At 35.7% G+C, this 21,673-nt stretch overlaps 1 protein-coding gene across 1 annotated transcript; it reads left to right on the top strand.

Annotated features, from left to right (window-relative positions):
* Positions 1-1,381: 1,381 nt before the first annotated feature.
* On the top strand, positions 1,382-3,196 carry LOC123670343 (tigger transposable element-derived protein 6-like). Its single transcript, XM_045603841.1, has 2 exons — positions 1,382-2,846; positions 2,916-3,196. Exons 1-2 carry the CDS (start codon positions 1,382-1,384, stop codon positions 3,194-3,196), a joined length of 1,746 nt encoding a protein of 581 aa, XP_045459797.1.
* The last annotated feature ends 18,477 nt before the right edge of the window (positions 3,197-21,673 follow it).

Genomic DNA, 21,673 nt, shown 5'->3' with positions numbered 1-21,673 from the left:
CACAATAGTTCATTTGTACGCAATTCGGGGTTACATTTCAAATATTTCTAAAACAATAATATATAAATTAAACTATGGCCACAAATATTAACTTCAATTAATAAAAAGTGGTTATCAGCAATCAACGCAATAAAGTTTTTGTTAGTAAAAACCGATATCTATCGACTAGCCCGTTGGCGCAGTTTGTAGTGACCCTGCTTTCTGCTCATGGGTTGTGGGTTCGATTCCCACCCCGAGTCTGGGTGTAATATAAATATTCAATTATATACGTATTATTTATAAGTATGTTTATCGAAAAAAAAAAAAATGTAGCTACACCAGTCAGCTGTTACCTATAACACAAGCATTAAGTTGCTTACTTTAGGAACAGACGACCGTATGTGTATTGTGTAGATATTTATTTATTATTTATTATTATATCTGTAAAAACGCGATTCATATCTTTAGGATAGCATTGACATAATCGTAATTTTACAATAATCACACTCATCTATTTACAATAAGTTCAGATACTGATTACGGTAAAAAAATCCATTTTAACTAATATCAAAACGAAACAAATTTTATTATATTATATTGCTTAGTCCTATGGTTTTCGTATAAGATTACAAAAAATATTTGTTAGATCTTTGGATACATTTTCTCTCATGAAAACTGTATTCGGATGCACAATTCATTTTAATCTCATTGCTCGTGTTTCAGCTCACACGTAAAACTGCTGACATAAAAATTTACCTGCGAATTAGAAGATGTTCACGTTCCATTTGGTAACGTTATTTTGAAGCATTTTTGAACAGTAACAGAATGAAAATTATTAAATTATGTAAACTTTTGAAAACAATCCACGTGACTTATATTTTCACATATTTAAAAAAAATAAGTAGGGGGAAGTCCCTTAACGCCGGACGGCACCTAGGTCCGGACACTCGTACTATCTCGGCAAGTTAAAACGTGTGCGATTTAAAGATATGTGAAAGGGGTGCGGGGGAGTGTAGCAATGCAGGGTCATGCGAAACGGCTGGCCAGTGACGCAAAAGCCCACGGTGGGAGCGGACGATTGCTGTCTTCGGTGAGACAACGCTGTGTCACATAAGATCCAAGTAAGTGTTACTATTAAGTTTTAGTGTGTACGTGTTTATGGTTATTATTAATAAAGATAGTATTTCATTATTATTTATAGATTATGACAGTTTTTACTGATGTCCAACCTAGTTTTGATACTAAACACATAATTTTAGTGATACCTTGTCCCTTAGTACCGGACATAAAGGTGTCCCTTAACACCGGACAAGGAACAAGTTTTTTTTTCTCGTATGAATGTACACTTTTTACAATATTTGTTGTTCTTTTTCAGAGATTAGAATAACTGAGTGAAATTGTGATGGAGGGGACCAAAAAGAAAGGAAAATGGGACCAACAAAGTCTACAAACTGCGATAGACAAAGTTTTGTGCAAAGAAATGAGCGTGAGAGAAGCTTCGTCGCGCTTTAACATCCCAAAAAGCACTCTACATGACAAGACATCGGCATTGAGCCGTGGAGAAGAAGTGACGCTGCAACCAAAAATGGGTAAATTCACTAAAACTTTTTCACCGGAGTACGAACAAGTTCTATTGGACCATGTAAAAGATTTGTCCAATAGATGTATGCCGCTGATGAAAAAAGAATTCTTGAAGTTAGCCTTCGACTTGGCTGAAGCTATGAAGATCCCTCATCGATTTAATAAACAGAAGGCTACTGCTGGGAAGCATTTTTATTACGATTTCATGCAGAGACATCCTGGTGTTTCACTGAGGGTACCAGAGTCGACAAGCATGATGCGAGCCGTAGGTTTCAACAAACCTCAAGTCAATATATTTTATGACAATCTTGAAAAATTAATGACACGGTACAAATTTCCGGCCTCCAACATTTATAACTGTGATGAAACTGGAGTAAGCTGCGTGCAAAAACATCGAAAAGTTCTGGCTCCGAAGACTGTCCGTCAAGTAGGGAAGCTCACTTCTGCTGAGAGGGGCAAAAATATAACAGTTTTATTTTGTATGAGCGCTGATGGCCACTTCATACCGCCATTTTTTGTTTTCCCTCGACAAAGAATGAATGATCGGCTCATGATTAACGCTCCAGCCGGAAGCGTAGGCGTGGCTCAGGCAAAAGGTTGGATGAACAATGATTTTTTTTTACAATGGTTACAACTATTTGTGAAACACTCACACCCGACAAAAGAGAGCCAAGTGCTCCTTTTACTGGATGGTCATAGCAGCCACAAGACACTGGCAGTCATCAATTTTTGCCGAGATAACAATATTCATTTGATAAGCACACCACCACACACTACCCATAAGCTCCAACCACTGGACAGGACATTCATGAAGCCGTTCAAAGATGCTTATAATCAACGATGCGATATGTGGATGAGAGCAAATGCTGGATCTCGGATTACTGAGTACGATATTGCTGGTTTGGTCAGTGAAGCGTTCACAAAAGTAGCTCGGCTAGATATTGCGGCGTCTGGGTTCAAATGCACAGGAATTTTCCCATTTGACAGACATTTATTTTCTGACTTGGATTATATGGCTGTAGACATGACCAATGTTTTACTAGAAGAGCCAGAAACATCCTCAATCGCACCGGGTTGCAGCGGGGAAGTTTCCGAACAGTGCAACGATTTGGTCATAGTGGAATCCACTGACCCTCCTAAAGAATCTACCAACGAACCCAGAATCAGTAGTCCTAAGCCATCGACGAGCTTTAATCCAGATGTTATTCAAGTTGTCCATAAATTGTCGCCTTTGCCAGATGCTGCCAAAAAACGATCGGCTACTCGGAAGAGAAAAAGTGAAAAAAGTGAAATTTTAACATCATCACCATACAAAATTATTGTTGCAGAAAAAGAGAATGAAAAGAACATTAAAGAGAAAAAGAAAATTTTGGGCTTAAAATTCAATACTACATTGGCCGGGAAGGGAAAACAAACCAAGGGCTTGATGATCAAAGGAAAAAATAGAAAGAAAAAGGAACCATTAACTCCAATACCTGAACCTGACAACGTCAAAACGACTTGCGTAGTTTGCTTAGAAGACCATGACGAAGACTGGATACAGTGCTCTAGTTGCAATGGGTGGGCACATGAAGCATGTGCTGACATTCCTGAATGTGCAGATGCCTACATATGTGATCGATGCCAATTATTTTAAAAGTGTCCGGAGCTGGGGGTTTGGACTTAAGTCCGTCCGGTAGTACGTGCCACTTGCAAGATTTGCATTTTTTGTCGCCAAAGTTTAATTTAATTTTATAAAATAGTTTATGCAGAACTTGCATTTTTGTTGATTTATTTTGATTTTATACTTTGTTGACTTAATTATTTCATAAATAAAGTGATTTTTCTATAAGTGGTTTTTATTTTATTTCTTGAAAATCTTAGGTGTCCGCCACTAGGGGACTTCCCCCTATTTATTTCAATTATTTTAGTTATTTAAAATTGATATATGGTTTTAGTTGACTTTGAGTTCTATGTTTCATTATATATTTAATATTTAACTACGTACTATAATCATTTTTAGTTAAAAATAAAGTATAATTATTTTCCCAAACATATCATTAGTGACAGTTGAATTGTGACTATTTATTTTAAATCTAACTTACATTAGGTAAATTATTAATTATATAAATAGTAGAGGCAATATAAACAGCCGAGAACGATTCGAACTCACGCACCGAGGACTTCGTATTATAAACGTCTTCAAAAACAACACACGAAAAGAAAATGACTTTTCTTTTCTGTTTTACGACTTGCTTTGGTGAACACACCGCTCACTTATGTATGAAGAAAATACTTAAATAATTTGTGTTACACCCAAAACAATGGAATACAGAATAGACTAGGAGATTGACCTATTTATATTAAAGAAGTAAGGACTCGTAGTAAGTATTTATTGTTCATTATTTTATGTATTTTCGTGATAATGTACAAATTTTTTACAATATGATTAAAATCCTTTTTGCAATTGTAGTTTCTATTTATTCTTCATGTACAGAAGATGATGAAAACTTTTTAAGTTCCATCACTTACAAGTAAAAAACAAGAAACCAGGTAACACGATTCAGGTGATGTCATTTTTTTATTTCTTTACCTAATTAAATAAATAAAATGTTTTAATAGTAATTTTATGATAAATAAAAATTGCTTACATTATATTACTATTTATCCAGCTCGATTGATGGTACTATTAAAATGTAAATTTAAACAGAATCCATCTTTATATTTTATAATCTAACGGGATGAAATAATAAAATTATTACGAAATATTTACTAAAATAACATTATTCTGTATTACCTTAAGCTATACCGCGAAAGTAGACACAAAACTAAATCAACTGTATATGTACTTTGAACGAGCTAGTTCAGAGCAAAACTTTATCGTTTTAAGCTTCAATATATTTTGCGCTCTCAAGAAAGCAGCTTCAGTTATAGTTTACTACTTTGAGGTTTATTTTTACTAATAATTGTCTTTATTAGTTTTAATTAACTTGTATGATGTTTAAGCTTTTTTTTTTTGTAAAATAGTACATTCAAAGCAGTAAAATTAGAATTGTATGAAAAAATACAATAAATATAAAGTTTTTAATGAAGTAATATTTTAAATACTTACTTTAATAAGGTTTTAGAGCAAAATCTATTTTAATGATCATCATCATCATCATCATTTCAGCCTATCACAGTCCACTGCTGGACATAGGCCTCCACAAGTTCACACTAAAAATGGCGTGAGTTCATGTGTTTTGCCCATAGTTACCACCCTGGGCAGGCGGGTTGGTGACCGCAGGGCTGGCTTTGTCGCACTAAAGACGCTGCTGCCCGTCTTCGGCCTGTGTATTTCAAAGCGAGCAGTTGGATGGTTATCCAGCCATCGGTCGTCTTAAGTTCCAAGGTGGTAGTGGAACTGTGTTATCCCTTAGTCGCCTCTTACGACACCCACGGGAAGAGAAGGGGTGGCTTTATTCTTTAATGCCGTAGCCACACAGCAGTCTATTTTAATAATAATTAAGAATTAAGTAATACATTTATCAACAACAAAAATATAAAAATCTGTTATTTCATTAATTATGATACTTTACACTATGAATAGATGTAATGAAAATGTAAATAATTATGTTAGTATTTACTATCATTAACAGTTACTTAAGCGCCCTCCATTGAAATGGAGCTGGAGGGCTCGACCTCTTTGAAAAGAATTAACTTGAGTAGCGGAATAGTGAACAACTGAGCTACTGCGGTTTTCTCGACCTGAATAGTTTAGTAAAATTCACCGAACAGTCCGCTGGCCGCGTGCCGAATGTTGCAGTTAAATAATTTGTGATAACCGCTTTCATTTATTCAACTTTTAGCTGGAATTTTCATGAGTAATTTGACAGTTTCGAAGTTTAAATGTTGAAAATGTTATTCAAACAGAATTGTCCGCTCGTATATCTGTACGTGTCGTATTGCCGCGTGATAGCGCGTTGTGAGTTACGGGAAAGATATTTTACTGTGCAAACTTTTAACGCTAACAGCTGCAATGCTCAGTAATTTGCAGGGACATAAAAATACATCAAAGTTAGTGTATCCTGACCGTTGAACACATGCGGTGGCAAGGGAAAACGGCATTCATTATTAAGGTTTTCAGTAACTCAGCTTTTTATTGACTGATATTAGGTAGTTACTAATAAATTAATTGAATTAATTAATTTATTAATGAGCAGTACAGAACTCATGGGTTTAAACGAAAAAGTAAATGGTTTAAATTGCGTTTAGTAGCAGCTGAATTTTTTGAGGTGTTCGATTGATTTCGTAACTTTACATAAATAAACAGCTCACACTCAACGGCTTCCTGTATGATTTGAATGTTATTACGGGGTTTCGGACACATAACACCCTTAAGCACAAATGTTAATACCACAATAATAATAAGTTAATAAATTGTATTAATATTTGTCATGGAAGGGGAACGATAACCGCTCTGTTGTAGCGATGCGTGAAGGCGTCTAAACACCGATGATCGTGAGCTTGATTTCCGTTCGGAAAGGATATTTGCATTTGTAGAAATGTTTCCCAACAACATACCCACTAACGTGCCTCGGAGAGCATGTAAACTATCGACACCGGTTGTTATTAAAGATCTGATGGCACTTGTTGTGCATAGAAAGGAATGTATCCATCAACCCGCATTAGAACTGAGTAGTGGATGGGAAAGTAAGATTGAGAAAGAGTTATGTGCTCAGCAGTAGATATTACAGGTTGAACAATCTAAATCTTCAAGGTGAACGAACCTGCGACCTACACATCACACCAGTCTGTTGCTGTGACCTATGTCAAAGTGCTTGGCTGGTAAAAAAATTGCAATAAAAAAATGTTCGAAAGGCGACAAAGAGAGAGAACGTTTGCGATCTTACGTCAGCACATGAATCGGAACGGGGTTAAAGCAAAGCACATTTTTTAGATTCATTGGATCCGAGGAAATGGTCCCACTAATCTATCACGACCCACCGCTGTCGACACGTACTAATGGAATGTGAATAAATTTGTGGACAACTCTGGACGCAATGCGAACATTTCTTCGGCATCAACTTATTCTTTATTAATTTAATTCTTTTCGGAGACTTGATGTATATTTTGTTTGAGTTAATAGTATTATTTCTCTAGGGCACGTTGATTCAGAGTAATGATGTTCGTTTTATTTGTTATTATATTATTTGGAAATAATTGTGTTTGCTGGCAAACGAAAAAAAACCGACATCAATTACGCAGGTAGACGAATAAATAGTCAAGTAAAAACGCATTATTAGAAGTAGTTTTTAGATCTCAAATAATTGTGTTTACTTGCAAACGAAATAAACCGACTTTAATTATATCGACAAGTTATACAACGTTAGTAGCCGAACAAAATTAACAAAAACGCTAGTCGTCCCTACGTTTTTCGAGGGTTTTCCTCGATGTCTCTGGGCTTCTATCATTAGATCCTGGTTTCCTTATCATGGTACCACACCTGGAATAACTCTTTTCCCACAAAAAAATAATTATCAAAATCGGTTCATAAACGTCGAAGCTATCCCTGAACATACAGAAAAAATATATATACGGTCGAATTGAGTAAACTCCTCCTTTTTTAAGTCGGTTAAAAATAAAAGTATTTTTACCTTTGATATGCTTAAACAATTTGAAGTTTAGATTAATTTGTCAACGATTCCCAAGATTTACTTTGGCGGTTAAAAAGTACTAAGGTTATTTTGTACACACACACACACGCACACACAGATCAGCCTATTGCAGTCCACTGCTGGGCATAGGCCTCCACAAATTCGCGCCAAAAATGGCGTGAACTCATGTGTTTTGCCCATAGTCACCACGCTGGCCTGCCCAGCAGGCCAGGTGACCGCAGGGCTGGCTGTTATTTTGTAAGTCATATAAAAAAATATGCTGCCTGATTTTATTGATTGTTTTCCTTAAAAACGAAATAAATATAAAACAGCTTATAAATGTTTTCATCATCATCATCATTACAGCCTATACAGTCCACTGCTGGACATAGGCCTCCACAAGTTTACGTCAAAAGTAACGTGAACTCATGTGTTTTGCCCATAGTCACCACGCTGGGCAGGCGGGTTGGTGACCGCAGTACTGGCTTTGTCGCACCGAAGACGCTGCTGCCCGTCTTCGGCCTGTGTATTTCAAAGCCAGCAGTTGGATGGTTATCCCGCCATCGGTCGGTTTCTTAAGTTCCAAGGTGGTTGTGGAACCTTGTTATCCCTTAGTCGCCTCTTACGACACCCACGGGAAGAGAGGGGGTGGCTAAATCCTTTAGTGCCGTAGCCACACAGCACATATAAATGTTTTACTGCTCCGCAAAGTTTCTTTCTCTTTTCTATGCAAAGAGTTAAAGTTTAATCCGTTTTGCTACCATATATGTACGAGTATATAACATATAGAAATATGACCACATTAGAAAAAGTGATTGCATGCTGTTTTGAGTAACTGAAATACTGGAGCGACAGTATATAAAAATAAAAGACTAAATTCGATCTTGGACTAGTTCACGATTTGCGCAAAGAATTAAAATAGCTTATCTGCAAAGAAACTGCTACACAGCATTCTTGTAGCCGTTCCATTTGATCGTGCTTTGTATAATAATATGTATTGAAAGTTTCTTTTATTTATTTATTTAAGTATATATTAAAAACAGTTTATTTATAAGATCCATATGAGACAGAAAGACGTTTACATATATATATTGTTGTAAGATATCATGTAATTTTAGGAAAGAGTGTAATGTAGGTATTGATTTTTTGTAATGTATGTACACACACACATACATCTTTTTTGATTAAATTCCATTACAATCTAATACAATAGTTGTGGATTAAGTTCCGATCCTTCTCTTACATGAAAATAGAGGCATATGCCCAGAAGTGAGATGTTACAGGCTAAATCATTCATACATACATTTTTCCAAAAAAAAAAACATTAAACAAATTATGTCACTCAACACCAATATTTATAAGCTTCTTATATGACCACGTATTAAAGAAGTTTAGCTAAAACATTTTATAATAGTGTTTGAGATCATTTAAATGTATTAAAATAGCTGGATCGTTGAACACATATGATTATGGAGTTTTTATAGATTTCGCTTATAATTGTGAGGTTTTCCGCGTTTACGGATAAGACTGCGAAATTCATTACTTACGTAGAAAGCCTACGCTTTTATCTCGAGAGATGTGCTTTTGTAATCACATTACGCAAATGAGAGCCCGAGTGTTCACGACTGGATCAAGATAGGGTCGTGATCCCAACAAATGTCTCTAACACTTCAGATGACTAAATCGTAATCAGTGAACAGTGACTTGACGGTGGACGTAAGTGTAATGAGTTCATTGCGTCGAATCTGTTTCATTACTTGCCTTGTTAAGATATGTAAACAGAGATAGTAATCAACGTTGATTATTAGGATAACATACATATGTGTATCTTGTTTATTGAATATAATTTATATCGGAAAACCATTTATTAAGTCAATAACGTATAATCACTTCGATAAAGATCTATGAAGCATAATTTATATTTTGTTTACATTGTTGTTTTACATAATTCTTCGTATATATCTAATAGCTTTAAACAAGAAATTCTTGTATAAATGTACAATAAATAATCATAATATATAAACAATATATATAATTTCCTAATTCAAAATTGATTGATTGATTAGTTTAATGCTAATACAAAATGTTCCTAGCGGTGTGATGTCTTTTGTTAAACACATTGTCAATTGGTTGTCAAATATTTATAGGTGCGTTCAGAAAGTGTTTTCATGATATTTTTCATTTTTCAAATTTAGTTTGCAGGGGGTTTCGAGGGTGATAAATCGATCTAGCTAGAATTCATTTTTAGAAATGGTCGTTTTATCGGGGCTTTTAGGCAATGAAAAACTACTACAATATTATACGAAGGTAAATTTAGCCATTATCTACAAGGTTATAATAGGTCAGGTGGGAAATCGGGCGGTCCCGAATCGAGAAGACCCCGGTGTGAGTCCAGATATCTCCGGTTCGATTTTTTTCTTTCTTTTTTCAACTTCTTTTGTGAGAAAAACCATTATTGGGAACCTTTTATTAACGCATCTACTTGTATCTAAGTATATTAAAAAAAATACAAAATAGTTCATATTTTTTATCATCATGTCGGTAAGATCGGAAAATATTATTCATATTTCATCAGTATGTAAAAACGATTTACTAAAAAAAAATACTAAAGCTAAGCTTGGTCATCCAGGTACTTCATATTAACGTTTCACCGTTTCTCTGCAAAAAATCGGACTCGATGCTAGGTTCAAAAGAATTATAAAAATCGTTAATGATTATATTTAGCACCACAGTATTAAACTAATACTACTAATTAAGTAAAAAATTCTTTATTTTAACAATTTCATTATAATCAGAAGGACGCTAATTTGTTTTGATTTCATTATCATTTATCTGACAAAAAAGCTAAAGTTACGAGGAACATATATGAATATGCAAGTTGGTTAGCAGAAATTCTTGGCAAAGCACAGCGGGTGCGCCAGATGTAAATTTATACAAGTGAATTTCTTAAGGAGCCGGGCACAATAGTTACAATGCCTTTAAAACGTGAAGTTTGTGTGGTTTACTAAGCAGGGCTTTGTCTTTTAATGAATGGCATCTAAAATAATTCAAACATTATCATTGTATTATTTTTAATAGACTTTATGAAACTAAATATAAGTTGCAAATATCGTTAACTAAGCGGTATAGTGTCTGTGTCATTGTTACATTAAATTATATAAAATCAGATAATTATCTTTTTTTTCTCCGATCAAAGCGTTCCAAGTTAGAAAATAGTACTTTATCTTAACGGGAATCTAAAACACATTGCATTTATTATCATTTAGCGGGTTTGGCAGGAATCCTATGCTGAGAGAGTGACTCTATTTTCTGCTACGTGATACGGTCGCTACGGCGTAGCTCGCACCCGTAGCTTGTATAACTTCGAGTACCTTCCATTGTGAATAATTGTTCCTTGCTTTTTATTTGAAATTCTCGAATGTAGGTCGAGTATCGTATTCGCTTTTTTCACTATGAAATCATATTATAAATGCCTCTATAACGATTATAAGAATTTCATATTTGAATTCACGTTTTGAACACGAAAAATGTTCCGCAAAAATTATAAACGAAAGAGTAATCACTTATATAGTATTTCAAAGATTTTTATCGAGTTTCGGAGGCTACATGTATTTCAACTGTAAATTTTTTATATTGGAATTAAATAAAGCGTATTATGTGAGTGTTTAGTAATAATGAAAAAGAACCGACCAAGTGCGAGTCGGACTCGCACACCGAGGGTTCCGTACAAACAAAATTATTAAAAATATTTTTATAAGCTATAAGACGTTGCTTCGTACCAAATTTCAAAATTCTGAGTTCACGTGAATCACCTGTAGGTTTTGATTCCCTTGCAAGTGTCAAAAATTTTGCAGCATAGATGGCTGTATCTTTTGATTGCGTTGGCTAAGAAATTTGTTTTTTTTTTCACAGCTCCAAAAGACATTTTTTTCTAAGGACTCCAAGGGACATTAATTATTTGATATGAATTTCAATTTGATACCTCCACACGTTCCTGAGAAAAAGGGTCTTGACAGACAGACGGACAACAAAGTGATCCTATTAGGTTTCCGTATTTTCCTTTTGAGGTACGGAACACTAAAAATATGTAAAAACCTTGACATTTAAATTAACTGAATTGTAACAGTGTCTACAAAACAAATTGGTTGGAGCTCAATCAACCGTGCTGATATATTGTGAGTAGATGGATAATTAACCTACATACACAGTACTACTTAAATAATAATACGTAATAACTACATATAAATATCTTTAACAAGAGTTATTGTATTTAAATCTAATTAGGTTTGATGGATTTACGTGTAGTCGAAGAGTAGAGGCAACACCAATTTTACCAGACGAGTCGTGATACTAAATAAGTCATTTGATAAGTCTATTTACAGCATATGAAGTCGGTCTGTTTTATAATTTATCTTCATATTTCATTTTACCTTAAAGCCTTAAATTAAATGTGAAAGAAATATAAGGAATACATATGTATTTTATATTACTTGTATTCAACATAATCATATGTGGTTGTATGAAGTAAATTATTATTATAAATATTATAGTAGTTAATTAGTATGGAAATAGAACTTAGATTAAATGTTTTTATTTCTCAACTTTTACGTTTATTCACTGTTCTTGTTTATTCCAGTCACGAATATATATAGTTATAGAAAACGGCACATTTCATTAATCACTTTTACAGTGATGCGTTGACGCAACGGCCACAGCACTGGTTTGTGGCTGTTGCGCTGGCGGTTGCGGGTTCGATCCCCGCACATGACAAACATTTGTATTGGCCATATAGATGTTTGCCATGGTCTGGGTGTTTGTGCAGTCCTTTTGGGTTTCCCCACCATGCCTCGGAGAGCACGTAAGCCGTCGGTCCCGGTTGTCATCATGTACATCTGATAGCGATCGTTACTCACAGTAAGGGATATATCCGCCAACCCGCATTGGAGCAGCGTGTTGCATTAAGCTCTGATCCTTCCTCTATATGGGGAAAGAGGTCGATGGCCAGCAGTGGGATATTACAGGCTGAAGCAAAAAAAGCAAGTTAAAAATTAAGCTTTAATTATGCTTAATTTTGAAATAAACTAAACATTGATTTTATTTACGAAAAAAATATAGCATTAAATGCTATTATAGTTATTTAGTTATACAATTAGATGCAATTAATTTTGTTTTTCAATTTTCAATTTACTTTAATAAAAATCCAGTAGGTATTGCAAGTCTAAAATGGAAAAAATGTAGAATCCAAAAAAATATGATTACATATTTTATGTTGTACAAATTTCATGTTATAAAAAGTTTAATTAAAGAATAGGATAGGTATAAGAAACTATGTTTAATACTGTTTCAATCACCTTCTTTCGATTCCTAGTTATAATCCAGGTTCTCACTATATATTATTTATATATCTTTTTCAAATTTTTCTCACTCAAATTCAAATACATTTTTTATACTTGTAGTGACGATTAAGTGACCATTAAGTTAATGTAATTTTTTATCATGTATTATAATTTTTTTAAAAAATATGTAGTTATTAAATTTTTCTACATACAATTTTTTTTTGGCTAAATTTAGTTACATTATATTATATTACTCATATTAAGATATATTTTTGTTACATAATACACATACAATGTAAAATAAATCACCAATATGAATGTCATTGTCCAATTTCCAACCGACTTAATTAAGTTGGATATTTTTTGTGTTCGTTATAATCCGGAATGTTGTTGAAAAATAAAATCATATGGCGATCGTATCGCTCGTTCGATTCCGTCGGATATTTTAAAATAATTGATACGAAACACCTTAAACAAAATATAAAGTTTTAAGCGAGTAACACATGCGATAGTCGGTTCATGAGTTATTATGGCGTGTTCACAGACAATATCCATATCCGATTGCTGTTATAAATTCGATGTGGCTGCAGCAATTGTGATGCGATACCATTTCAAAATTACAATAAAATGGCTTATTTTTGACTTCAAAAAATATTTCACAATAAAAATATATTTACACAAATATATTTTTCAATCTCCTCTAAGTAAAATTTCTAAACCAATTTTAAAATGTTACAACACATTTGCTTATAAAAGGCGCATATAACAAAACGTGTGTTTAGACAACCAAAAATTGTTTTGATTGTTTCTCTACAGAAACTGTATTAATGTTGCCTCTGTAGGAAATGTGGGAACGAAGTAATACAAGTAGTAAACTATAGTAACAAACTATTTAATACATGTACATAGTATGTATTACGTAATTGAACATACTTATTTCTAATGCTTCGATGCTGAATGTAATTAATGCTGCGATTGTGCTGAAGCCTATTTTGACGATGATTTTGGTGCGCTAACGGTCGCGGGTTCGGTCCCCGCACATGACAAACGTCTGTTTTGGTCATAGATGTTTGTCGTAGTTTGGGCTGTGTACTATTGCGTGTGTTTCCGGACCCTGACACAGGAGAAAATTTAACTGGTGGCCATTGGCTGTGAAGCGTTTATTTATTATTTCAAAAATGTTAAACAGTCTACCGGAAATATCTGAATATGTAAAAAATTAATTTTATGAGAGTATCTTAGGATTTATGGCTATAAGAAATATATTAGTGTGTTTTTAAAAATGTATAAATGGACTTCACTCAACTAAGGCACAATTTGAAATGGTGATTAAGTTAAACGCGCTGACTATTTATATACAAAATCTTAATACATTACACACATATTTATGTTTTCCTATAATCAAGAAGTTGTACACACTGGTTGAAAATATATGACTCCATTGTATTTATACATACACGTGTTATTACATTTATCCTTCAAGGTTGAGACAAAATGCTACAAAAATAGAAGAGACTATTCGCACTGAAAAGTACGGTTTCAGCGGCTTTAAGGTAAATGTTGAAATAAAAGAAAAGCTCTTCGTTGTAGGCACCGCCATATGTTTCTTTTGTTAAGGACCGACTTGAAAATTTTCTTCTTAAGAACGTTTTTATTCCTCAGCAATGATAATGGTAATTGTTGGTTTATATTAGGGTCTCTTGCTTAAAGACTTTATTAAGGTTCGTTGGCAATGTAAAAGCGTTCCCTTTTTACGTTTTTGTGTTTTTCGGTTATTTTAAGCAATTTATATAATGCACGTTTTGTAAGATTGACAATAATTTTATGTAAATGTCATCAAAACGTAAACGTTTGTGTGAGATATCATATACTACACATCTTTTTAAATTATATTTGTGAAGTAAAACTTTTTTACGCACGCTTGACTTGGGTAGTAACCAGGTGAATGCATGATGAAAGTTTTATGAAAAGTGTGACATATCGGGTAGGTCTAGGAATCGGCTAACATTTATTTTTCATACCTATAAGCTAAAATGGGGGAGAGGATTAAGGGGGTTAATAACATATATGGCAAAACAATGTTTTCGGGGTCAGCTAATATGTTAATAACAAAAGACAATATTAGTATAAACTTAGAAAAATAACAATTGTTCTTACATTTAAATAAAAAATCTATTTCAATTAAAAATGAAGTACAAACTACTGAACAACAATTAATAAATAAAGAAATAACAACAATAATATTTTTAAACAAATATTTAAAAGCACTACGACACGCATTATTTACTTTTATTTATGTATTTACGAAAATTTACTAAGCGGGAAAATACGCACTGAACAGTATTCAAAAAAAAAAAAAAATAGTGAATGTTGTTTTACTTACAATCTGCCACCAAGTACGTGAAGGGACGGTTTGAATTAAGAAATATTTAATAAATATTAAACATATAATAAGCGCTTCACACTCGATGGCCCCCACCAGAATTTACTTCTATATCAGCGATCCGGAAACGCCCAGACCATGCAAACATTTGTATGGCTAATACAATATGCCGTGTGCTAGGATCGAGCCCGTAACCGCCAGCGCGACAGTCATAAGCCATTGCCGTGACCGCAGCACTAAAGCGTCGTCAAGATTTTTATCGTAATAAGATAAAAGTAATGTAAAAATAAATACCACAAACTAAACGGAAACGCAAGTTTTATAAACATACATGATACACTGCAAGCAAATATCAAGTTGTTTAATATAAGAGATAGACATTAAACCAAAAGGATATACGTCACTCATACAGAACTCATCTTAATATTGCAGCTCTCTGGCGAGGCTACTGTAACACTGTCTTGTGGGATGTCATAGTTATTTTCACCAGCTACCCATTCTGTTTTCTATTATTTTTATCACTTATATAAACGTTACAATTATGTATTTTTGTGATCTAATTGCAATTAAAGCGCATTTTCGGTTATTAAGTATTAAATTATATAATTTATTTAAGTTTCTAAATCTTACAATCATTTACTTTGATATGCAAATACTAAAGTACTCAAAAAATAATGAACCGAATAATTAACTACGATAAAAATTTATTGTAAATACATTTTTTAACTTATAACTAGTATCATTTAAAAAAATGTTAAATTTACGTATCAACCGATAAAAGTGAAAAAAAAAATGTTTCCTCAATATACCAGCTAGTTTTGGTAATGCAACTGTAACAAATTTCTCAAACATTTTTATAATTTTTAAGTTCACATTTACAGTAATTGAGATAATTAAAGCATTTATAAAAGTAAATTAAACGACGCAATGAAAAATGAAGACAACTTTTCTAAATATTCAAAAACTTTTAAAACATTGCTGCATAGACAAAACAGCATTAAAGAAAAGATTTTTACAATGATAACAGAATACGGGTATTCTGAAAAACTGTTAGAAGTGCTCACAAAAAATACAATAAATAAACTTCTGGAACTTGAATTAAAAAAAAAAAAAAACAAAAAAAAACATACAATACGCAACACTCATAGTGAAAAAAAAATCCAATTACTTTTATCACCTTCCTTATTAATAACCGATGATTTAGTTTGGTTTGTGGTTTTTATAATTTTGTAGTTAGTTCCAGTTCAGTTATTATTATAACAATAACCTTAGATATGATGCTTCAGTGGAGTTATGTTTGTCGAACAGTACGTGCGGTTGGGGAAGTTAATTAACTAACTAACGTTATGTAGAGCACTGTTAGGATATTTCAGTTATGTTCCTAGTTATTGAAAGTGTATAGATTCTACAGGTACCATTCGTCGAGTGCCTGTCGGACAATGCGCTGATGAGTGATTCTTAGTTTTCCAAAACACCAGCCGTGTTGGCTTTGTTTTACTTAAGTAAAGCGAATTCTTTATTACATCTGTATTCTTTTAAAATAACTTTATACAAATTTTCTTTATACTTTTCTAATGTTATATTTCCTAATCCACTCTCAAATGAACTTTATCACATATCTAATCTAATACTATTAAACGAGCAATTCTTATATATATAATCTTAATTATGGAAACGGCACCAACGATTTTCATGAAATTTAGTATGCAGGGGCTTTTGGGGGCGATAAATCGATTCATTTTTAGAAAATGTCATTTTATCCCTGCTTTATATCAACCTGTTACAATATCGTTAGAATACGAAGGTAAATTTCGCAATTGTTAATAAAGTTAATAATAATAATAATAATCATCGACGTGAGGCTGCTCCTGAAGTCGAACCCGTGTCCACGGTGCACAACGAAGTGTCAACGCAACAAGAAGGCGTTCGTAGCGAAGCGCCTGTGGAGGCGATCACTGAGGGAGCAGTCGCCCAAAAAGTAGAACAGATGAGAGGGATCTTGCACGAGGCGATTTCCGAGACTCGAGGCGCTCCTCTGGAAATGAGACCGCGACTTTCTCGCCTCCCCCTCAATGCCGCGACGCGGCGTGCCATTGAGGCAGCTGTTGCCTCCCTATTTGGAAGCCAAGGATTGTGCGCTCTGTTAGAATGGCCTTCAACGGGCTAGGCATTAGCCTCGATCAGCCAGACATAGCCGATAAACTAACGGAGCGCATCGACGGCCTGAAGCAGAGAATCGCGGCATGGGGAAAGCGCATACGCAGGTACTCTGAGAGAGTTGAGCGCTTCCGACAAAATCGCCTCTTCGTGAGTGATCAGAAAAGGTTCTATAGAAAGCTGTAGAACCCGATACCGTGCTCTGCTTCCCTAAAACCGAGTACGGTTGACCTCGTCGCCTTCTGGCGCAACATGTGGTCAGGGGAGGTGGAGCATGAGGAGGGCCCTTGGATTGCGGCGGTTCAGGACGCATGTGCTAAAATTGAACCGATGAACCTGATCGCCATCTCTACGGAGGACGTAAGTGGTGCGGTCCGGCGGGCTCCGAACTGGAAAAGTCCGGGGGCCGACGGTCTGCATCACTACTGGCTAAAAGGGCTCTCGGTCTGCCATGCGACCTTGGCTCGACAATACCAAGAGGCAATAGATCGGAAGACACTCCCGAACCTTTTCACTACCGGGATCATTCACTTAGCTCCAAAGTCCACCAACACCGCGGTTCCTACTAACTACCGCCCCATAACGTGTCTGACCTCCATCTACAAGACATTGACGTCCGTTCTGAGCTGTAAGATCTCACGACATATTGGTGAGTTTAATATCTTGTCTGCAGCTCAGAACGGATGTCGTGGAGGCGGTCGCGGTACAAAGGAGCTCCTTCTCATTGACTCTGTGGCGGGCCAGCTTGTCAGACGCAACCGTCGAAACTTTTCGGCCGCCTGGATCGACTACAAAAAGGCTTTCGACTCGGTGCCTCATTCATAGCTCCTGAGGGTCCTCGAGCTGTACAAGATTGACGAGGCAGTTCGAGACTTCCTCGGAGTAGGTATGGGGCAATGGAGCACGATCCTATGTCTCCAGGGCGAGCGACTGAAGGGCGCGGATGACCCAATCAGGATACGGAGGGGTATTTTCCAGGGTGATTGCCTGAGTCCACTATGGTTCTGCTTGTCCTTGAACCCTCTAAGCACCCTGCTGGAGCGTTCGGGGACAGGCTTTCAGTTTCGGAGAGGAGGTACTACAGTCTCCCACCTTCTCTACATGGATGACCTCAAATTGCTGGCACCTAACGCTGCAGGCCTGCAGGAACTGCTGAAAATCACTACGGAGTTCAGCAGTTCCATCAAGATGCAGCTTGGAGTGGAAGTGTGCGGTTGTGCATGTGGACAGGGGTCAGGTGACTCAATCATCGCAGCTTAGTCTCGAATTAACATCATTCAAGACCCTTTCCGAAGCTGAATCTTACCGGTATCTGGGTATGTCACAATGCATAGGGGTGAAGGAAGTGGACATGAAACAGGCAGTTTGCGAAATCTTTTTTGGACGGCTAACAAAAGTTCTTCGGAGCTATTTGTCAGGAGTCAACAAGGTCCGAGCCTATAACGCCTGGGTCATGCCCACTCTCTTGTACACCTTTGGCATACTCAGATGGACTCAGACCGAACTTGACGCCCTGGATAAAAGAGTCCGCACAACTATGACGCACCATCGCATGTATCACCCTAAGTCGTCGGTCATGAGACTGTACATCCCGCGGAAGTGTGGTGGTCGAGGCATGTTAAGCGCTAAGACCATGCATAACCGCGAGGTGTGCAGCCTCAGGGCCTAATTTGAAACGAGACAGGACAGCGCTTTGCATAGTGACGTTTCAATGTGTGACAAAGGACTAACCCCCCTAGCCTTGGCCAAAGAGAACTGGCAGAAATCGGTCGTACTGAGCACCTCTGACCGGGAGACCGTATGGATGGAGAAGGAACTGCATGGACGGTTCTACAAGGCGCTTCGCGCGCCTCACGTGGACAGTAAGGCCTCCGTGCAGTGGCTGCGATTCAGCGACCTCTTTGGGGAAACCGAAGGTTTTGTCTGTGCAATACAAGATCAGGTGGTCAAGACGAACAACTACCGAAAGCACGTCCTGAAGGATGGCACTCCCGACTTCTGTCGAGCCTGTCGTCATCCCGGTGAGTCACTCAGACATGTGCTTTCGGGTTGTTCTGCGCTTGCTAATACTGAGTACTTGCACAGACACAACCAAGTGGCCAAGATTCTCCACCAAGAGCTTGCTCTTATGTACGGTCTCCTGGAACAGAGGATGCCGTATTACCAATACTTACCGGTGCCAGTACTCGAACGCGACGGAGTCCGGCTCTACTGGGACCTGCCTATCGCCACAGACAGGACGATACTGGCGAGCCTGATATCGTGGTGATGGACAGGGCACGGTCGAGGGTATTTTTAGTGGACATCACCGTCCCGCATGACGAGAACCTCGTGAAAGCCGAGACTGAGAAAAAACGTAAATATGGGATCTGGATCTGGCGCACGAGATTGTCGACATGTGGGGTGTGGGGTCCGCTGAAATAATCCCTATCGTAATATCTGCTAACGGTTTGATCCCGGTTAGCCTCGCTCACCATCTGAGGAAACTGGGAATCCGGGACGGTTCACTCGCAGCCAGGATGCAGAAGGCGGTGTTACTTGACTCGGCTAGGATTGTCCGCCGGTTTCTCAGCCTACAGCCCTAACCCCCGGCCGTTTGATCTCCCTGCCGGGGCGTATTCCTCCACCCGCTTATATTTATATATGTAATTATAAGTAAATTTACTATATTATCTATATAAGTAGTTATTATAATATATGTATCTATTATGTATTGGGCGGGCGGAGTGACATTCAGTGAAATAATAATAATAATAAACCACTTTATTGCAACTAAAGATAGTGTACATAGCAAACCTTAATTCTAGACACATATAGTGCAATGGGCGATCTTATCACTAAATAGCGATCTCTTCCAGATTACCCAACAGAAAAAAGCTAGCAGTGTAACGGGCTTTATCATTACAGCCTATACAGTCCACTGCTGGACATAGGCCTCAACAAGTTTACGCCAAAAATAACGTGAAAAAAAAAAAAACGTGTTTTGCCCATAGTCACCACGCTGGGCAGGCGGGTTGGTGACCGCAGTACTGGCTTTGTTGCACCGAAGACGTAACGGGCTTGCGCAATAGTAATAACGTTTAATCAGAATACATATATAAATTTCTACAAACATACATACATATATACACATGCGACTAAAATACAATAAATAAATAAATAAATCATATAAATTTATATATATTTATATACACACATTCATGCATATACACAAACACGGGTACATAAATACATACATACAAACACATACACATATATATACATATACATAAAAACAAACATGTAAATACACATACATAAGCCAATGAATAAACGTACGCGATAGAGAGAAAGTTGTAATAGCTCAAGCTAAGGTGGGAAATCGGCCGGTCGGAATCGACCGAGAAGACCACGGTTCAAATACTATGTCTCCAGATCGATTATTTTTTTCCTTTTTTTCTAATTGCGCTCATGGTTTTCTTTTTAAATAACCAGTTCATATTTTTTATTATTATGTCAGTAAAATCGGAAAATATTATTCATATATTATCAATAATTATAATTAGTATTTAAATAAGATTTAAAAAAAAAACCGATTTACTAAATCGAAAATTATACTTGACGATGAATTTAGAATACTTTAAGTTTCAACAATTTTTGTCGCTTTAAAGCGTTAATATTATAATTTAAAAATGATATTTTGATACTTGTTAATAAAACAACGTTGGTTTTTTTGCCTGTTATTTTCAGCAAAATTAAACAGGCGACTTACTAGGGGTTGGTTTGTATAGCTATGTGTTATTCTTTGTTTGTCGAATTGCCGGATATCCCACAAAATAGGACGAATTAAGTTCTATTAACCCTTTTCCCCTAGTCCTATATTTACCATTACTAAGGTTGGCCTTAATGACGATACAAAATTACATTTAAATTTATTTGAATACATTGTAATTTAATTTCGTAAATGATTGAATAAATAAATTTGTGTAACATAATTCAATTTCATTTAATATGAACGTCATTTATTTGTTAAATAATCATGTATAAATAGAAAATGTAATCGTATATTACTTTAAAAACAATTTTAGATGATAAATAATATATGTATATTATTGTATATTTACTACAACGTATAAGTATCATAAGTTTACTTTTCTTTTTTATGACTATCCCATTGGTGTTTTCCTCTCCTGGGGAGGGGGGGGGGGGCTTTTACAGGCACTGTAGGCTCATTACTCGTCCTGTGTCTGGTAGTAACGTATCTATTTATTTATATATGTTTTATTTGTGTTTATATCTATAAAAATACCTATATTAGTTAGTTTTTATCTATGACAATCAGATGACTGTGAGCGAATGTTAAAGGTGTTTATTTATTTATTACTTAAATGAACTACACAAAAAACATACTTACTGCTTATAACTTATGAACTACACAACAAACATACTTTTTGCATAAGAGCTTCTAGATAAACGATAGCAATTGGCTGTAGCAATTTCGTGATTTGGAAATAGAGTAAATCGAGTACGGTGTACCGACTCGGAGCACTTCTATACATTTAATTGTTTAGGTGTGTCCTACAGTTTCAATTAATTAATCGATTCTCTATATTCACATCGAATTTAATGTGATTAAATTATGC

This window comes from Melitaea cinxia, chromosome 4 (assembly GCF_905220565.1).
Source record: "Melitaea cinxia chromosome 4, ilMelCinx1.1, whole genome shotgun sequence".
Classification (NCBI taxonomy): Eukaryota; Metazoa; Arthropoda; class Insecta; order Lepidoptera; family Nymphalidae; genus Melitaea; species Melitaea cinxia.
This window is presented reverse-complemented; position numbering and strand designations above follow the sequence as displayed.

Bases quoted from the DNA above. Each gene is read 5' to 3' on its own strand.
- LOC123670343 (XM_045603841.1), top strand. From the start codon at position 1,382: ATGGAGGGGACCAAAAAGAAAGGAAAATGGGACCAACAAAGTCTACAA. The intron at 2,847-2,915 runs GTGAAATTTTAA...AGAACATTAAAG, and splicing joins GAAGAGAAAAAGTGAAAAAA to AGAAAAAGAAAATTTTGGGC.